General features: G+C 42.0%; 1 protein-coding gene and 1 pseudogene across 1 annotated transcript; both read right to left on the bottom strand.

The window, feature by feature from the left end:
- Positions 1-10,432: 10,432 nt before the first annotated feature.
- Positions 10,433-11,198, bottom strand: LOC123452325 (annotated as a pseudogene).
- A 7,132-nt stretch (positions 11,199-18,330) lies between these two features.
- LOC123452884 (protein yippee-like) lies at positions 18,331-19,749 on the bottom strand. The gene is made up of 5 exons (XM_045129613.1): positions 19,393-19,749; positions 19,274-19,317; positions 18,994-19,105; positions 18,845-18,900; positions 18,331-18,686 (listed from the first exon to the last, which is right to left on the bottom strand). Exons 1-5 carry the CDS (start codon positions 19,495-19,497, stop codon positions 18,578-18,580), a joined length of 426 nt encoding a protein of 141 aa, XP_044985548.1. The 5' UTR covers positions 19,498-19,749; the 3' UTR covers positions 18,331-18,577.
- Positions 19,750-21,417: the final 1,668 nt, after the last annotated feature.

Genomic DNA, 21,417 nt, shown 5'->3' with positions numbered 1-21,417 from the left:
AGTTGCACATGCTAAACTCGTTGAGGACTATGAGCACCTCGAAAATGGCTCAAGGGCTATTAAGAGTTCGATCATCGAACTCACCGAGTCTCATGCTCAACTTGAAGCTTCATATGCTAAAGAGCTTGCCAAGTTGCCTTCTCCTCTTATTGTTAATAATGATGCTTGTTCTACTAACTCTACTTCTTGTGAATCATCCATTTGAAAGGAGAATGTTGAGCTAAGGGATCAACTTGAGTTGCTATCTAGCAACTATGGGAAATTGGAAGAAAGTCATGTAATGCTCACAAGCTCTCATGATGATCTTCTAGTATCCCATAATGTGCTAAAATTAGCTCATGAGGCTGTTACTACCAAGGTAACATCGAGTGAGCCTCATGTGAACATTAGCACTATTTCTAGTCAAAAATCTATATTGCCATGTGCTAGCCCTCGTAATTCGTCTACTCATAACGTTGCTACATCTTGTGATGAATTACTTTCCATGCCTTGTTGCTCTAAAAATGAAGCTTATACTTCCTCTAGTACTTGTGTTTATACTAACCATGTATAGGAAATCAAAGAGTGCAAGGCCCAAGTCACTTCCTTGAAGAAAGACTTGGAAAAGAGTCATGAAGGAATGTCCACACTCAACATTGTCTTGTGTGGGAAAAAATTCCCAAATGACAAATATGGACTTGGATTCAACTCCAACAAGAAGAATAAGTCCAAAAGCTTCAAGAAGAAGGTCCAAGAACAAGTCAAGAATTCGGCCAAGATTATTTGCTTCAAGTGCAAAATTGAAGGGCACAATGTTAGATCTTGCCCACTAAAGAAGAAGCCCCAAAGTCACAAGCAACAAGGGAAACGTCCACAAGTTCAATCACATACTCAACTACAAGTTTAAGAAAGTCCCCTTCCCAAGAAGACCCAAGCCAACACTCCTCATGTTGAGAAATTAATAGGGAAGAAATTAAAGGGTAGATGTTGCTACTTATGTCGTGAGAAGGGTCACTTCGCTTCTTCTTGCACGAGAGGTAATTTATCCAACCCAATCATTATTGATGATATCTACTCTCCTGGGAAGGATAAGGTTGGCAATGTGTTTGCCAAGTTTGTTGGCACTCAAAGTGGTGTCAAAAAAAGTACCATTTGGGTTGCCAAGCCTATTGTGACTAACTTCTTAGGACCCAATGTGGTTGGGGACCAACAAGCTCAAACTTGATCAATAGGTGAATGTGGAGGACATTGGAGACTTTGATACATAATGAATAATTAAGGGGTCTTCATCATTCATATTATCTCAAGCCAAGTCATTTGGATTATCGAGTTTCTATCGTATATCCAATGTGCCTCCTTACGGTAACTTGTACTTCAACTGTTTACATTGGTAGTTACTTGCCCCTTTGCATGTTGTGGTTTTGTACCTTGCATGTGTTTGTATATTTTGTGCTTCCAACTTGCTTATCTTGAGTAATCGAGTATGTGTATGTTGGTTTGCACATCATGTACATGTGAGTCTTGTATTGAGCCTTTTTGCATTTTGTTTGTATCTTTGTTGGCTCTTGTGAGAGATTAATGGATTATCCCATTGTGGGGGAGTGATGTGCTTTGCACACCTCACAATACTATAATGCGTATACATGGGGAATAGCACTTAGTATTGATATTTCAAGATTATCTAGTTTCTATATGGTTCATTAATTATCTCTTGTTGGTTTTAATTTGCCACTTGTTAATATTGTTGGGTTATCACATTATGGGGGAGTAATATGCTATGTGCATATTACAAGCCTAGAAAATGTGTACATTTGAGGTATTGCCCCTTAGTGTTGATATTGTGAATTATCTTGTTCCTAGGTGGCATGTTAGCTCAACAAGTGTCATTTGCTTGTATTTTATGGGTAAAGATGATGTTGGATATATTTGCAATCTACCAATGAGTATTATTTCCAAAATACTTCTTGTCCTTGACAATTGGTATTCCCGTCATGTGGTAGGAATTGCTAATTGTCTTTATATTGTATTTTGTGTTTCGTTTGTCTTCCTTGCCTCTTGTGGATCTATTTTAACATGTCTAGTGTTTTTATAGATATAGAGAAAGTGATGATCCCATCTTGTGCATTTTGTATTTAAATGCAAATTCTATATAATGAACATCCCTTGGGGGAGCTATCATATTTTCTTTAGAACACTCTCTTTATTCGCCCATCATAAAATTTTGTGATTCCCATCAAGTGTGTGTTGAAGGGAGGAAAGTCTTGCTCTTTATGATGCTTTGTGCCATCATGAAAATTTGTCGAGGGTTTGGTTTGTTGGAACCTAGCTCTCTTTTGGAAACTAGATACCTCGTGTTTGTTTTCCTTCAATTGGTATCTTGTTTCCTTTTATTTGGCATGTGTCAATGGATATCTCATTCCTTGAGGTATCTTTTCATTGATATCCTTCAAGTGATAGTTTTTCGTTTGGTATCTTATTATCACTTGATACCTTGTCTTTTGGTCTATTATCAACTTTGTGTTGAGTTGATTCTTGAAAGCCTTGAGCATGCATATTTACCATATATAGCTTCTTTTGCTTGCTTTCTTTCTTTGACCCAATATATAGGGGAAACTCCACCTTGTTATAAATTGGCTAAAGTGTGCATGAAATTCAAATTCATATCTATGTGCACATATGTATGTGGAGTTTGTCCTATGTATTGTTGGTTTTCTAACTCTTTGGTCCCAATGAGCTTGGGCACCATTATGTTTGTTTTGTTGTTCCAGGAACAATTGGAGATGCATTGGATGCTCGACTCACCTATAAGGAAGTTGTTAAGACCATGTGATTATTGGAGCCAAATTCTCAAGTTCCGAAGTAATTACACATAATAGAAAAATGGACTCAGGTTCAAGTTCCGAAGTAATTACACATATAGAAATTCAAAAAGAAATCGATACGATCCACGTCATAATCCATATTGGATTCCCAAATTTATTAAAGAAAAAAGGAGCAATCGAAGAATTAGAGAAAGATCTACAAAAGGAAATTAACTCTGTAAACCAGAGATTTAATATTTCTATCGAAAAAGTTAAAGAACCTTATAGACAGCCTAACATTCTTGCAGAATATATAGCTTTCCAATTAAAAAATAGAGTTTCATTCCGAAAGGCAATGAAAAAAGCCATTGAATTAACTAAAAAAGCAGATATAAGGGGAGTAAAAGTAAAAATTGCGGGTCGTCTCGGAGGAAAAGAAATTGCACGTGCCGAATCCATTAAAAGGGGCAGACTTCCCCTCCAAACAATCCGCGCTAAAATTGATTATTGCTGCTATCCAATTCGAACTATCTATGGAGTATTAGGTGTAAAAATTTGGATATTCGTAGACGAAGAATAACTAATCTTGTCTTCGAATTCTGTCCATTGATAGAATAAAAAATGACAAGAGACTTTTATCCTGAAATCCCTGCAAAAGAAGAAATTCTACCTCTTTCTATAAGATTTAATGAAAATTGATAAATCATTTAATATAATTGCTATGCTTAGTGTGTGACTCGTTATTTTTTTTTCTTTTTTAAAGAAAAAAACTTAGTAATTATAGAAAATTAACTAATACTAATAACCAACCTATTGCTTCGTATTGTCGAGATCCTAACTAAGAAACAGTCACTATATGAATAAATACCTCTATCATAAATGAGTAGATGTGTCATATAGTTGTAGCAACTGCACTTTTTTATCTAAAAAATAAATGGGATTCTAGGTTGTGAAGCAAAACTAAAGGGATGTGGATAAAGGGAGGGATGATAGAAAGAAGGAAGAGGAAATAAATAAGATATAGAATTCCACTGTGTATGGTCTATGAATTACATCATAAAAGGCAATGTGAAAAAGCATCAATATAATAAAACTAATAGAGAATGAAAAATCGTAACTTGAAAGAAGAACTACAAATTTTAAGCAATAATAAAGAGTCGCCCGGGTTAATAAAACTGAGAAAATTAACTCGGAAAGAAATTTTTTGGAAGCTCCGTTGCGGGATTCAGACCTAACCATTCAAGGAGAAGCAGTGGGAACGAGAGAACCTATGATTCCATAGGATTTTATTGAAAAGAATCCTAACACTTCATTGGGTGGGATGGCGGAACAAACCAAAAAAATTGTCTTATTTGGTAAGTTTATAAATTAACAAATAAGACAGGAAAGAGTAAATATTCGCCCGCGAAATTCTTATTGAATTAGAATACTTTACCGTGATTCAATAAGAGTAAAAATAAGGATATTTTTTAGAAGGACTACATTATTATCTATAAATATAGAATTTAGATAAATATCCACACACATCTGGATATATTCTAGATCTTCTTTCTTGACTATATATTGTATTTTTCTGTTTTAACAAATTCAATATAAAAATAAAAATAAAAAAAACCTAACTTCTTCTATTATCTACTAATGTGTATCTATCTGTACCGTAATATTTTTAAAAGGATGATCAACGAACAACTATCTACTACATCAATCCAATGTGGTCTTGGTAACAAGTATCTACTTCATGCATTCATTTCTTGCAAAGGCCCAAACCTGTCTTTTCTTTTCCAGGTTGCATCATGGCATGAATCTCTTGATTCGTTCTTGTAGTACTTGTTTCCTTTCTCAAAGCATCCGAACGATGATGTCTTATTGCTAGTTGGGATGTCTTTCATGTTCGTATGTTGGAAGTTCATATTGTACAATAAGAAAATATTAGGCCATGTGCTATGCTTCCAAGCAAAGATCTTATTGATATATTTATGACTTCCTTTTGGATATCTTGTTTGTTCCTTCTTGTAACCATTTCGTGTGTACATCCTTCTTTGTGGATATATATCATCATGATTGTGTTCTACTTAGAATCTTTTACACATGAGAGAAGTTACATCTCTAATTGATATCCTCTTTTCTTTCACGTCCACCGTTGCATTTCCTTTTCCAGTTTTTGGTGGCTTCGTGAAAGGATTTGTCTTGAGTGCCTATCTTATTTTCCTACATCTTGATGCACTCTTTGGCCAGAAGATTATTTTTCCTCATGCTTGTCTTGATGAGAGTTTTGCCATTTCGATTGGTATCCCTCCTCTTGACAAGGTTCTTATTTCCTATCTTCACCATAGGTTGTCACAAGTGTTGGTTCTTATTTTGTTTATTAGTAAGCTTGTGAACCCATTTTCTAGTATGTGTGTGTGGGAATGATATGTCTTGCACTTTGTGTCTCATTTCATCAAGACTATGTTGATGAGTAATGCTCATCCTTATCTTAGTCTTCTCAAGTGCTTTGCCATGACTCACACACATTATTTTGGTTGAGCCTATTCTTAAGTTGCCTCTTTTACATGTTGCTCAACCATTTGTTTTGTCCAAGTGATATGCTTATTGTCTCATCTATATTCTTGCACTCGTTGTGTGTTTTTATTAATTTTGGGGGAGCAACGATCCTATTTTGTGCACTTGTATCAAATACAAAAATCTCTTATGAGTGCACAAATCATGGGGAGCTTCTCTAGTTTTGATAAAACACTCTGTTGCCTTTATCATAATATCTTTTATTCATGTGGTTCGAAGGACCATATGATTGTTTGTTCCATATGGTATCTTTTGATTGCTTGCCTCTATTTTTGTATGTCTTTGTGGCATACGATCCTTTTATTTGCAATCTTTGGGTCCTCAATATAGTTTGTTTTCCTCCAACTACTTATCATTGTATTTGTGTATTTCTTTGCACTCATTTGCTGAGAAGTACACACTTTTTGGAGGACCACCTACTATATTGTCTTTCTAAACTTTTCGTCCATTTTGGCAATCGATGCCAATGGGGAAGAAGTTTAGAGAGTTTTTTGGATATGTTTAGAGGGTTTTGCTTTTATTGCGTAAGCATTTACATCTTGCACACATGCATTATTGCTTTGTATATGTGCGCTTGGTTATGCTTATTTCCTTGTATAAACTCTCTTAAAGTGGTTGTCATCAATTACCAAAATGGGGGAGATTGTTAGAGCATATATCTCCATATGTGGTTTTGGTAATTGATGACAATTCATATGGACTAATGGTTGCCTTAAGTTATATTTATAGGATTTGTCCATAGGCACTTCTTGTAGTCCATCTCTTGGGTTCAAGGAATTTATATGATGACCAAGATGGTATACAAGGTATTATCCAAAGAATGGTCATAGAGACACAAGGTTGATCAAGATCTCAGAAAAAGAGTAAATCAAGATGATCAACACACAAAGCATACAAGATGTACCGAGAGGGATCAAGTGATCCCATGGTATGGTAAGCATTGTCCATTACGTGTTTGTGTACTAACCCATGGTCTTCGTGAGAGTTCTGTGTGGGGTTAGGTGTGTCTCCATGGGCTTGCATCTAGAGGAAAATCTCATACAAAGCGTACAAGATGTACCCAGAGGGATCAAGTGATCCCATGATATGGTCAGCATTATCCATTACGTGTTTGTGTACTAACCCATGGTCTTCGTGAGAGTTCTATATGGAGTTAGGTGTGTCTCCATGGGCTTGCGTCTAGAGGAAGATCACATACAACCCATGAAGGATGACGTCAAGTGGTGATCGTCATCAAGATTGCGGTGTGCAAGTTAAAGTGGATAAGCACGAAGATATCATGCTTGAAGCTTGCCGTCCATTGTGGTGGCAATGGACTTGTGAAGATATGCTGAAGAGTTGCTCACCCATAGTGAGTATGGGGGAGCAATCAACTAGTCTTCATCAAGCCAACGCCATCAAGAAAGGTGGTCCATCTTGAGGAAGCCAAGATCATCATCATCTAGCTCAAGAGGACGAGGTGCAAGGTATAGGTTTGCCCTTCATAGGTTTTCTATTTTAGGATAGATTGGTGTACTATCAAGGGGGGCTGCGAAGTGAGTAGCTTGATCGTATCGTTCGTTGAGAGCTCAAACCATTTGCATCCTTGCATCATACTTCTTGGTTCTTGTTTGGTGTTTCTATTTGTGAGTTTTAGAGCATATGGTCATCTTCATGACAAGCTCGAGTTCATCGAAAACGGAGTCCACATGCATCTTCTATGATGTTTTCGATGTTGGGAATTTTTACAGGTCTTATTCGAAGAAGGGTTCTCACCATTTTCTTATGGGCGTTTTCTCACTTGCTTCTTATTGATATTTCTATCAATATTGTGTTAGCCCATGTCGTTAGCTTTCCAACAAACTTGGTTTCGTTGAAATCGGAATCCGTATGCGAAAGTTAGAGCAGATTCAGTATCCAACGGTAGTACCGCTCCTCGTGTGAGGGGTAGTACCGCTCTTGTAGCGGTAGTACCGCCCCCGGACCAGTAGTACCGCTCCCTAGCAGTAGTACCGCTCTAGGAGCGGTAGTACCGCTTCGGGTGGGCGGTAGTACCGCTTCGGGACGGTAGTACCTCTCTCTGAGCGGTTGTTCTTCGTCGGACTTTTTGCGAAAACATTCTCTAGAGATAGTACCGCCAGGGCTAGAGGTAGTACCGCCAGGGTCTAGCGGGAGTACCGCCAGGGTCTAGCGGGAGTACCGCCAGGGCTAGCGGTAGTACCGCTATGCTCGGGCTGTAAGTGGGGGTAACGGTCTAATTTCTTCCCCCACTATATAAAGGGGGTCTTCTTCCCCCTTGGACTGATCTATCCGTTGAGCTCGTGTTCTTCCCCCATTGTTGACCTTCTTAGATCTTGCTAACTCTCAATCCCTCCAATAATTCTTTCTAGTTCTTGAGGGAAAAGAGAGAGGAGATCTAGATCCACATCTCCACCAATCACTTTCTCCTCTATGTGAGGGGAATCCCTTGGATCTAGATCTTGGAGTTCTTTGTGAGTTCCTTGTTCTTCCTCTCATATTTCTCCATAGCTTTTGTTGTTGTGGACGGATTTGAGTGTGAGGGACTTGACCACTTTGTGTGTTCTTGCCATTGCGTGAGTTGCATCGGTTTGAGTTCTCCACGGTGATACGTGGAAGTGAAGTTTTGAAAAGCAATATTACGTTTTAGTACTTAGTACCCTAGAGATTGTTCTTCGTGGATGCTTTGGCGTCCTAGAAGCTTGGTGGTGTCTTGGAGCTCAATCCTTGTGGTGTAAAGCTCTGGGCAAGCGTCGGGGTCTCCAATTAGGTTGTGGAGATTGCCCCAAGCAATTTGTACGGGTACCAGTGACCGCCCCCAAGGTTTGCCATTTGTACGGGTTCGGTGACCGCCCTCAAGGGTCCTTTAGTGGAATCACGGCATCTTGCATTGTGCAAGGGCGTGAGGAGATTACGGTGGCCTTAGTGGCATCTTGGGGAGCATTATGCCTCCACACCGGTCCAACGGAGATTAGCATCCGCAAGGGTGTGAACTTTGGGATACATCATCGTCTCCGCGTGCCTCGGTTATCTCTTATCCGAACCCTTTACTAATGCACTTTACTTTGTGATAGCCATATTGTTTATTGTCATATATCTTGCTATCACGTAGTTGTTTATCTTGCTTAGCATAAGTTGTTGGTGCACAGAGGTGAGCCTAGTTATTTTAGGTTTTGTGCTTGACATATTAAGAGTTAGTTTTATTCCGCATTTGTTCAAGCCTAAAGCGTAATTATTTTAAAGCGCCTATTCACCCCCCCCCCTCTAGGCGACATCCACGTCCTTTCACATAGATCGATGTACTTGAGATCGTTGGAGATATTACAAGAGGAAGATCGAAATAAACAAGATAACAACTAGTTTAAACTACCTCCTCAATACAACCTTGTCTTGCAAGGCAAGCCTTCGGGTATAACTATCTAGAGATAAGACTCTAGAGATAAGACGTGTTTCAACACCCTCCCATAATCAAAACTTTCCTAAGTTGAGATTACGTTTAAGCACTTCAAATAACTTTGTAGGCAAATCCTTTGTAAACCCATCGGCGACTTGATCCCTTGAGTGAATAAATCTGATCTTCAATTCTTTGCTTGCAACTCTCTCTCTAAAAAAATGATAGTCGATCTCTATATGGTTACTCCTAGCATGAAAAATAGGATTTGCTAACACATAAGTGGCACCAAGATTGTCACACCAAAGACATGGAGTTTGTGTGCTGCTAATACCAAGTTCCCTCAACATGGACTTAACCCAAATGATTTTTGCAGTTGCATTCACTAGTGCCTTATATTCTCCTTCAGTGCTAGACCTGGAGACTGTTGCATGTTTCTTTGCACACCAGGATATCAAGTTTGGTCCAAAGAAAATGGCAAATCCTCTTGTAGAGCTTGTGTCATCTAAACAGCCTGCTCAATCAGAAAATCATAAACCATAAAAAACATCGTTTGGTTTCGTTTCTTTTTTGCTCAATTTTAAAATGCACAGAGTGAGATCACACTGTACCGTTCAACATTAGGGTGGAACAATGGTGTTGGATATGTGAAAAGTATATGAAGCGTCTCTACCCCCATACATGGGAGCCGCGGTGTTATATATTGATCAGGAGAGCCAACTCTTGGTAGGTATTACAAGAGGGAGATTGAAATAAACAAGATAATAACTAGTTTAAACTACCTCCTGAATACAACCTTGTCTTGCAAGGCAAGCCTTCGGGTATAACTATCTAGAGATAAGACTCTAGAGATAAGATGTGTTTCAACAGGATGGACCCAGATCATGATAAACCGCGGGATCACTTGTAACTTAATTATCATTACTATCATATATGTGTTAACACTTACTCACATCCATTGACCATGGTAATATCGTATGTCTTCATACCGGAAGGATGCTTTGGGGTTGCCAAATAGTTTCCATGACTGGGAAATCATAAAGCTTCTGGCTACACTGGAAAAATATGTTAACATTCTCGATGATTCAAAATTGGGATGTGCTCCTTCAACGAAGGAGAAATACTCTTAGAGGCCACTCGGTATTACGGTATCCATTATCATCTAGCCAGACTCAAGTCTGTTATTGGTCACGGTGATACCAGAATAAGGAAATTAGAAAAGAGAACAAAATCGGTAACGAGGATAACTTGTTTAATGATACCGATAAGTCTCAGCTCGGGTTTTGCAATGAGATCCTAGAAGGCATAGCTTAGAGGAGATAGGAAGTTACCGAAAAAGGGTTTCCCCCCGCTTTATATTATAAAGCAAGCATCATCGAATATATCCAAGAGACCGAACAATGCACACAACGCACACACCCAAGGCAAGTTACAAAGGTGTCGGGCACCGACACACCACCCCATCGTGAACAATAGAGAGGTCAATCAGACACAACAAAGCCAGGCCTTCAAAGCGATGCCTCCAAGAAGGGGACGGCCAAGGATAGCCGCCACCGCTCGATCCGCGAAGATCAGGTTTTCATCCGGAGCAAGACGACAAGAGGGGGAGCGTCGTGACGGAGCCTTCACGAAGGATATGGCGACAACGGCCGCCGTCACCGTTGGCTAGTCAAAGGACTGGGCAAGTGGTGTAGCCCGACGCTCACAACCCACCATCGCACCCTAACTCCATCAACCACCCGCAACCACGCCACCCGCGAGGCCATGGTTGCTCGCCCGCACCTGAGACGCATGCTTCGCCCACGAACGCCGCGCCTCCCGCTGCCCTGCAACCAGACAATCCCTAGACCTACACAAAGGCCTCGACTTTGGACCAACTGACGGCCCTCGACCGACAGATCCACCCGCAGACGCTACATTGGGAGAACTCTGCAGCCCGCCCGCTGCCGAGGAACGGGGGAGAAAGGGGAGCGGACGAATCCGAACAGTCAACCCCCTTGTCAGTGATAGGTGACGAGACCGCATCAAGGCCACCCATCCCTCCAACTGAGCTCCATACAAAACACGCGACCATGGGGCCGGCACAGCTCCCCGCAAGGCCATCCGCATATGATGGCCCGTCGACGAGGGAAACCAAATCGACCCGCCGCCGCAGTCGAGGTAGCTCACCAGGAAGGTCTTCTCGCGCCCAGCGTCACCGTCCAGTCGTAAGGGCCCGACTAGACGAGGGTCGTCCACCTCCACCGCTGTCGCGCCGCCCCCTCACCACCGCGCCACGGCGAGAAGGCTGCCCGCGGCCCGCAGAAGGGGCGGATCCAGACGAGCCGCGCCGTCACCACCCGTTGGCTTGCAGCACCCAGACTACAACGCCGCAACCCTCGCCAGCAGAGCCCCGGCAGGAGGCGGCCATCGCAGCCAAGGGTGCCCACTCCCAGCGCCGCATGCCCACCAAATCTGGGCGCCGTCATCACGCCACCCCCCGCCACCATGTGTGCACTACAGCTCGACGCCTATCACGCGCCAACCCACACCGCCGCCGCACCTTAGCGGGATGTTGGCCGCGCCCGACGCCGAGTGCCGCGTCCCCGACCGGCCGCTGCAACCCGCGCGGACGAAGGAGCCCCGCCGCCGTCGGTGACGATCGGGCTTCGCCCGGCCGTGCCCTCGGGCGGCGGTGAGGGAGGAGAAGAGTAGGGAGGGAGGCCCGACGACAGCGGCTAGATTTCCCTCTCGGTCGTGCGCGGGGCGACGTGAGAGTGAGAGGGAAAAGTATGTGAGCTCGTTGAATAATCGAGGATCGAGATAGGAAGTTAAAGAAGAGATGATCATGTTACTCTTGTTCCTATCCCTCCCAAGGGGCCTGAACCTGTATAAATTATTGTGTTCCTCTTTCAACACACCCAAAGAAACCTAGAGCTTTGTAGCCCCTGACCTAACCCACAAATACCGGGTATTCTCGATCCCTGATGTCCTGAGTTTAATTATACTCCAACAATGCCCAATGGCCTACATATAAGACAGATTGGCTTCATTCTACGGGAAATTCGAGATGTTGATGTCTCCCCTGATGTTGTAATCTGTAAGACTGTAACATTAGGGTGGAACATGCGGGTGTGTGGCGTGATTTCCTGCCTTCCCTTCTCGTCTGTCTTAAATAAATCTTGTAAAGAACGAAAGTTTTAAATCAACAGTGCATGGATTTGCAGCTGCAACTGAGAGCCTTACAACACCTGTTCGAAAATCAAAGAAAAGAATGTCAGGATGCATGGGAGCAGCTGAGTACTGGTGACAGATGACAGCATTCATTTTAAAGACTTGAACTCACCATTTTTTGTTGTTGATCTTTTTTATCAAATTAAACCCGCGAGAATACAACACCTGCTCCACCTGAATACTCTGATTCGCAAGGGTACAAAGACTTTCCCTCAATAAATAAAAAATTCAAAACAAAAACTGCTTTTATCCATATAAGAAGGACACAACTGCAGTTTTACATTAAGGACGAACCCAAATTCTCGTAGTCGTACTTGAAGAATCCATTCATGCCCAATACTTGCTAGGCTTGTTTTTCTTTTTTTTGGTGTATGGTGAAGTAACTATTGTACTGCATTTGCTAGGCGTGCCCTCGTCTCGCCTCTAGCTCTCCGCTAACGGCCTGGCCCAACATTGTAGCTCCCTAGAGCAGTTTTGGAAACATTTCATGGACCGGTTTTGATTGGTTTTAGAACCTTCCGCGCGGTTTATTTTTCTTCTATGTTTCTATGTGATTTCTGTATCGATTTCATCTTTTTTCTTAAATTGGTTTCTTGTTTTCTGTATGTCTTTTCTCTTTGTTCTTCATTTTTCAAATACATGTTAATGTTTTTATACATGTTGAATATTTTTCTAAAATACATGTTGAACATTTATCAAATGCACATTGATGAAAAGATGTCAAAAATTCTTAATGTGCAAAACATTTTTCAAATGTTTAGACATATTTCAAAATGTCAGAAAAAAAATTTGAATGGTATGAAATATTATTTTAAACTATATAAGAATTTTTCAAACATGTCATGAACATATTGTTTAAACCCGTGAATATTTTTAAATACCACGAACATTTTTTTAATGGTAATTAAATATTTGATTTAAATTACACGAACATATTTTTACATTTTATACAAAATGTGGTAAAAAATTATGGAACATGTCAACATTTTTATATTTCACAAACATTTATCTGAAGGTTACAACCAATTTTATAAAATTACGCAAACACGTAATTTATACTGCATAGACATTTTCAAATGTTTGATTAACACTTTTAAAATTTCAAGTAAATTATAATGTATGTATTTAAAATATTTAATCTATTTGTATATTCAGCTCTATTTGCCTATTAAATCTTCCTCAACAAGTTTCCAAATTTTCTACCCAAAGAGAAGCTTTGTGAAGGAAGTACTAGTTAGGAATATCCAAATGATCTAAGATTTTTCCAAATATTCGATATGCATGTCTAAATGATCACTCTCTACAAAATTTGAGCTCTATCCAGTAATCCATGTGACCTCATCATCCAATCTTTTATTCTGGCTATATTTTTAGTTTGTAAAGCAAATATATTTTAGATTTCTTAATTACTGCTGATAATTTACCAAGGCATGTTCCTATATGTGTAACTTATCTACACCAAATGTGAGCTCATTTCATTTATCCAATTCCTCTCAATCATTTTTACAAGTTTCTGTCCATAGAAGAGCATTGTGAAGGAAGTGTCACTTTGGCATGTCCAAATGGTATAAAAACGTACAGTACTTTCCTATGCCCAAATCACCATCCTCCACCAAATTGTAGATCAATCCAAGCATTCATTTGAGCCCAGCTTCAACATCTATATTTCTGCCAAGTGTGGTACTTTGCAAACCAAGTGCCACCTAGACTCCTTCATTTGAGCTAAAAATTTGCCAAGACAGTCTTCTTAGTAGACGATCATCCTCACCCAAAAATGAGGCCCATTGGCCTTGTGAATTTCCCCCACCGCTAATCAAACACTTGGCTGCTAATTCATGTTTGAGCTTATTTCAGTCTCCTCGTAAGATTTTTCTGTTGTATTATTCTTACTAACACCTAACGGGGGGTGATAAACCCACCAGACATGCCTAGGCTGCCCAGAACGCGCGACAATGCCACAGTCACGCGATGACCACGCGGTTGGCATGCTCGTTTACACGCTCTGGAGTTGGGGCCCTCAGACACCATCCAAACCTCGATGTCTTGCCACTACACCATGTATCTATGATTAAATGGATACTTATGTACCTAGACATGATTTTTGGGTTCCTTTTTCATAGACTTTCCCTCAATAAATAAAAAATTCAAAACAAAAACTGCTTTTATTCAGATAAGAATGACACAACTGTAGTTTTACATTAAGGACGAACCCAAATTCTCGTAGTGGGCCAGCCCATCGTCGTACTTGAAGAATCCATTCATGCCCAATACTTATGTACTTCTTCTTTTTTTGTACTACATTGCTAGGCGTGCCCTCGTCTCGCCTCTGGCTCTTCGCTAACGGCCTGGCCCAACATTGTAGCTCCTTAGAGCAGTTTTGGAAAGGTTTCATGGACCAGTTTTGATCGGTTTTAGAACCTTCCAAGCGGTTTATACTTCTTCTATGTTTCTATGTGATTTCCGTAACGACTTCATCTTTTTCTCAAATTGGTTTCTTTTTTTCTGTATGTCTTTCTTTTTGTTCTTCATTTTTTAAATACACTTTAATATTTTTATACATGTTGAATATTTTCTTAATACATGTTGAATATTTTTCTAAAATACGTGTTGAACATTTATCAATGCACATTGATGAAAATATGTAACACAAAACTTTTTTTTATTAATGTGAAAAACATTTTTTAATGTTTAGACATTTTTTAAAATACCAGGAACATTTTTCTCAATGGTAGGAAGTATTATATTAAATTGTGTAAGATTTTTTCAAACATCTCATGAACATATTTTTTAAACCCGTGAATATTTTAAAATACAACAAACATTTGTGGAATGGTAATTAAATATTTGATTGAAATTACACGAACATATTTTTACATTTTATAAAAATGTGATAAAAAATTTATGGAACATGTGAACATTATTATATTTCAAAAACATTTATCTGAAGGTTACAACCAATTTTATAAAATTGTGCAAACACGTATTTTATACTGCATAGACATTTTTCAAATGTTTGATTAACACTTTTAAAATTTCAAGTAAATTATAATGTATGTATTACGAATATTTCCAAATTATTAATGGAACACACACCTGCGTAACGAACCCACACAATCCTGTTGGGTCTCACTTGAGGCGAGGCTACCGTCTAGCTCGTTGCATCACCCGTTTTATATTGTACCGATTCATCAAGCAATTTCGATCCACGGACAGATTCAGCGACAAAACTGCGACAGAATCAAATGGCCAATGAGTAGTCACAGAATCAAATTTCTATCCCGCCAAAAACAGTTGCTGTTCCACAAACAGATGCCAAAAACAGTTGGAAAATAACAACGTAATTAAGTTGAACAATGTCAGTGGTCAGCATGTGAAACCAGATGTCACATGTGTTGTGGTTAAGTAAGAGGGTGTTTGGTTAGGCTGTGGGCTATGGAGAAGCAGCTGTGAGCTGTGGGCTGTGGAAAAGCTGCTGTGTCAGGAAAGCTGCTGTGAGCAGTGTTGTCGTTTGGTAAACTGGTTGTCTGAACTGTGGGTTTCGAGTAAATGTCTGGAATACCCTGAGATGCTGAGACGGTGTATATGTACTGATATTATGATAATAATCTATTTTTTGACATGTTTCACTAATTTTTAGTTGATGCATGTATTTTGGAGGTAATTAAAATTTGATAATTGCTAACATTGTTCATATATAACATTAGTTGTTCATACATCATCATGAACATTGTTCATATATCACTGTCCACATATTTATACCAAAATATACTTCCTATTTCCTACATCTACACCAAAAGACATTACTTGTTCATACATCATCGGTCAAATATCTATACCAAAAGACATCATTTGGCTCTCCCATAAGATAGTCATCCTCCTCTCGTGGCAAACAAAGAGTCAGCAATGTTCTCACGAAGATCATTCATGTTTACCGCATCAAGTAAAGATGAGGTACTATCGCCTTGTAGTGGTACAGTTTGTCGCAAAACATGTGGCATGTAGTCCTCATCCGCGTCACACTTATCGAACTCTTTGTCACGTAACTTGGTGTCCCGAATATAATTGTGAAGTGCCATACAAGCAACAATAATCTTCTTTTGTCTTCTAGGCTTGAATTTTGGCACCTTTTTCAAGATGCGCCACTTTTCCTTAAGCACACCAAATGTGCGTTCTACCACATTGCGAAGTGAAGAGTGAGCATGATTGTATACCTCATACTTCCCCGTCGGTTCTCTTCGCCTATTGCGAAACTCCGGTATATGATAGGTTTGGCCTTTGTATGGAGCAAGGTATCCACTTCGGTTTGGATAGCCTGAATCGACAAGGTAGTATTTGCCTAAAAATTACAACAAAGTTAGCATTACAAAAAGAAAACTTGAAACTAAATTGCTTTGAATATGAGTATTGTTTTGTAGTACCATGTGGAGGAAGAGGGAACTTATGTGCATACTTCTCCACGGTATGATTCAAAATCCTTGTGTCATGTGCCGAGCCCGGCCACCCAACAACGACGAAAGTAAACCTCATGTCAAAGTCACAAACAGCCATCACATTTTGAGAAGTAAATCCATGTCGCCCGGTGTGGGTAATGACATCTAATGCTGGAACTGAAACTGGTATGTGACATCCATCTATTGCTCCAATAGCACCCTCAAAATGTGGCCAAAATCGATCATCTTTAATTCTTTCATGAGGAGTTGAGAAAGAATAATCAGTGGGTTTTATGTTGTTGGATGATAACTTGCACAGACAATCCAACACTTCTTTGAACTTTCGATGAATTGTTTCAGTTGATCTTGCAAAACGATTTTCAACTTGAGAGAAAGATTGTGGGGCTCCAACCATCCATAAGAACATAGCTAATTTCTCCTCGAGATTGTTGTAACCTTTGGGACTCAAATAACCACCCGGCCTATTGTGCTTCTCCGTCTCTTCTTTGCATATCTCACAAAATATTTTAGTATGATATGCATCCCAATTTGCTTTGTCCATCTATTGCATTCAAAGTTAAACATTCTCCTCAAAACATGTATATATATGGCCTATTGGCATCCATACATATGAAAGCATCTATTTTATTCTGCTCATATATTCAAACATATATACATGTATTTTTTGCTAATAGAATCAAAAACGAAGGCATGTAATTTTCTGCCAATAGAATCACACACAAACATATATGTACACAGGGAAATAAAAAAGAAGAACAGAGAGCTACCTTGGAAAATCCTGCAGATCTTGAGAACGAGGGGGAGGTGCGTTGGGAGGAGGTCGGCGAGGCGCTGGGAGGCGGTCTCCGGCGCAGATGAACACGGGCGAGGGCGCCGGAGGGCGGGCGCCGGCCGGCGCCGGCGGCGCAGTCCCCGGCGAGGGCGGGCGCCGGAGGGCGGGCGAGGGCGGGCGACCGAGGGCGGGCTCTGGTGTACAGCGAGGCGAGGGCGGGCGCCGGCCGGCGCCGGCGGCGCAGTCCCGGCTGGCCACGGGAAAACCTAGCGCCGCCCTTGCTCCATCCCGTGTGGCTGTGTGCTGCGGGAAAAAATGGCTAAGGAAAAAAACTGAACGGGGGATTTGCACGTTTATATGGGAGGGGCATTTTTGCTTGGGAGTGATTCACCGGGGGAGGAAGCTGTGGAAGCTGCTCGGGACCAGCTTCTCCTTTTGCATGTAAAAAAGTTGCAGCTGCAGTCAAACTTCTCCCAGAAGCTGGCTGTTTGGTTGGGCTGCTGGCTTCAAAGCTGGGGAAGCTGCTAAAAATCTCAACCAAACACCCTCTAAATTTGCCCATCTGAATGATACTCCCTCCGTAAACTAATATAAGAACATTTACAACACCACGTTAGCAATCTAAACGCTCTTATATTAGTTTACAGAGAGAGTAACATTCATCGTCATTTTCCCCGTTAATGAAATGTGAAGAATTCAGATCACCAGGCATTCTAACCCATTGCATAGACACACGAATACCAGTTACAACGCATCGTCTGTGCCTGTACTCTGTACTGTGTTTCTCTCTAAAAAAATTTGCAACAAATTATTCTTAAACAGGGAATTATAGGTCCATCTGAACATGATGCAGCTACCAAATCACTCCCTCCGTAAAAACAAAAAACATAAGAGCGTTTAGATCGCTAAAGATGTGCTCACTGCTCAGCAAGGGCATCTGATGGATGTATATTAGCATAACACCAACAACATACGAATTGCTACGGTATTCACCCTGCAAATGATTAGGCAACTAGAATTGCTTCAGACAAGGTAAAAAAGAAGTGTTCATAGCTCACCAGTGGTTGCCTGATGGAGGTAGCATGCATAACACAAACAGCAGATGATGTGCATTCTCCAGCTACTTACGCTAGTGTCGTGGAGATAAACCAATGGCCAAATCAGTACTGAAATGATAGAGTCTTTATTCAGGTGGACACACATTCTTATATGTACACACGAACGACGACAACCGGTCTGATTCATATGGTTGCACAGATAATAGATAGATAAGCAGGCATGGTTCTTGGTCTAGGGAGCAGCTACATGGTTTGCAGTGCCAGGGAAGGGAACGACGATTAGCACTAGTAATATTTACAGTCATGTCATGTCTGCCTGCCTAATCAACTTGATCCTGCATTGTCTTGCAAGGTCACACGGCGCCCTGGTCGTCGTCCTCGCTGGAGCTTATGCGAGCGTCGTGCTCGGCCCACAGCTGGATGCGGTCGGGAGGGCCGCCTCCGCCCGAGTGGATCTTGCACCTGCACATCACCCAAAGAAATGGGGAATGATTTCAAACTAGCTAGTTTGGTTTGTTAGGCATGGTTAACAGGGTAGTAGGGTAGCATAAGACTATGATGGCAGCAGTAGCATCTTCTGTATAAGGAGTAACATGTATAAGGAGCAGAGTGTGACCGACCTCTCGAGGATGAACTTGCCCTCCTTATACCTCTGGTCCTTCTCAAACGCAGAGACCTGACAAGCACACAGGTAACCATGGCCAGATTGAGCGCTCACACAGGCTAGACAAACCATGAAATGAAGAGGATGGATCATTGTTACGCTTACGTATTTCCAGCCGAGGATGGCTCCGCATGCGACGCAGAAGATGTCGCGGACGGTGTGCAGGCCGGTGGTCATCATCCGGTCGTCCTCGCTCTCTCCGGCCACCACGTTCACGCTGAATGAATGATAACGCAGCAGCAGCAGCCGTGTTACAGACAAGAACAACAGAGCACACGGTAAATGAAATGAAACAGAGCATGGAGCAGAGAGCAGAGGTGAGGTCGATGGTGGATAAAAACGGAGCAAGATTGAGGCATGGTGGGCATGGCGATGGATGACTTACACCTTGTCGAAGAGGTAGGCCTTGCCGTGCTTGCAGCGGAACATCTGGACGGGGAGACAAAGAATGGATGTTAAGCAGCAAGAAACAAGAATGGATGGGAGGGGGAGACGGCGGAGGACCTTGGAGATGATGTGCTGGGCGTAGGCGAGGTGGGAGTCGCAGTGCTTGCAGCGGTAGATGGTGCCGGTCGCCGGCGCCAGGCTCGTCAGGAACAGCCGCCCCATCGCCCGATCCGCTCTTCTCTTCTATACTCTTCGCTTCTTTCTTGCTCCCCCTCCGGCTGTCGATCGGCCGGCTGTCGATCTGCCGGCGGTCCGCGGCTGCCGGAGAAGAGGAGAGGGAGAGCGGCGCGATCCGATCCCGGCGACGGAATGGGGAAAAGTGTAGTGGAGTGCAAGTAAATGCTTGTAAATTTGTGGGGAAGGAAGGAAGGAGACGACGGGAATTTTCACCGGGCGGAGTGACGGTTTTGCCCACCACGCCACCGCACCCCCACCGCTCTACACGTGCCGTCCCACGATTTGGTCCTTTCCTTTTTCTAACATACTCCCTCCGTCATGAAATACTAGTCCTAGAGATGAATATATCTAGATTTATTTTAGTTATAGATACCTTCATTATATCCATTTCTGTGACAAGTATTTTCAGACGGAGGGAGTATTACACATGCAAGCGCTCGTATGCATACATACATGCGCATACACTTATTACACCCACGAACATAAACGCATATACTATCTTTACGAGCATCTTCAAGATAGTGTAATACGATTTGGTCTCACAAGTTAAAAAGATACTGTAATAATACAATCCTTATACATGTGAATACATAACACTATACGGTTCCCTCGATGTTAGTACGTCTTAGTGCCGCTATGTGGTGTCGTGCTTTTTCGGATGATCCCCTCGCGTTTTTGTGGAAACAACATGTGCTCCCCCAGTCCATGCGCCATGCCACCTGGTCTCCTGGCCCACTTGTCATCCTCCCGCGTGGAGTAGTCAAATCGACACAACCTTATAGTAAGCCAGTAGCCTTCAGTCCACCACTCCGAGCGAGCCGCCTCCTGCATCACCAATACTCTTGCTCCATCTCTTTCTCCCCTCCCTCAAACCTGTCACCCGGGATCCTTCTCACCCTTACCAATCGATATGCAGACGTCGCCGTCGAACTTCAATTTGTAATGGAGATCACTCCTTCGTTGACACAGCTCGTTCAGGTGGTTGCTAGCGATGCGGAGAAGCTCTCACGCTCGCGCGAGATATGCTCGTGGTTCACTCACCTAGCGATGCTCTACAAGGATGCCGTCGGCATCGCCGTTTGTCTCAAAGGCAAGGAGAAGGCATGCATGCGACCTAACCGCTCTCTTCCGGTGGAGTACCTCTGCTGGGTGATTATGGAGGTGGAGAGCGACGGTCTGGTACAGAGGTACCGCTAGAGGGCATACAAATCAACTCACGCCGATGGCGTCGGGTGGGACGCATACGTCGGCGCGGGTCATGCGGCTGGCCCAACGCGGGTCATGGCGAGGGCGGCTAGGGCCACGACGTTGGTCATGCCGATGCGGCTCTAGACATTTGGTCATGCCGATGTGGCTCTAGACATGTATACGATTTAGTCTTTTTTTTCCTAACATATTACACACGCAAGTGCTCACATACATACATGCGCATACACTTATTACACCTATGAACATAAACGCATATACTATCCTTATGAGCATCTTCAAGATATTGTAATACGATTTGGTCTCACAAGTTAAAAAGACACTGTAATAATACAATCCTTATACATATGAATACATAACACAATACGGTTTCCTAAATGCTAGTACGTCTTAGTGTCGTTGCGTGGTGCCGTGCTTTTTTACATAGCCCCCTTGCATTTTTGTGAAAACAACATGTGCTCCCCCAATCCATGTGCCATGCCGACCGGTCTCCTGGCCCACTTGTCACCCTCCCGCGTGGAGTAGTCAAATCGATACAACCTCATTCAGTAAGCTAGTAGCCTCGAGTCCACCACTTCGAGCCAATCGCCTCCCACACCACCAATACTCCTGTTCCATCACTTTCTCCCCTTCCTAAAATCCGTAACCCGTGATCCTTCTCACCCTTACCAATCGATATGCAGCCATCGTCGTCCAACT

Source organism: Hordeum vulgare, chromosome 5H, assembly GCF_904849725.1.
Source record: "Hordeum vulgare subsp. vulgare chromosome 5H, MorexV3_pseudomolecules_assembly, whole genome shotgun sequence".
Lineage (NCBI taxonomy): Eukaryota > Viridiplantae > Streptophyta > Magnoliopsida > Poales > Poaceae > Hordeum > Hordeum vulgare.
Note: the sequence above shows the minus strand (reverse complement) of the source record. Positions and strands in the feature narration are given on the sequence as shown.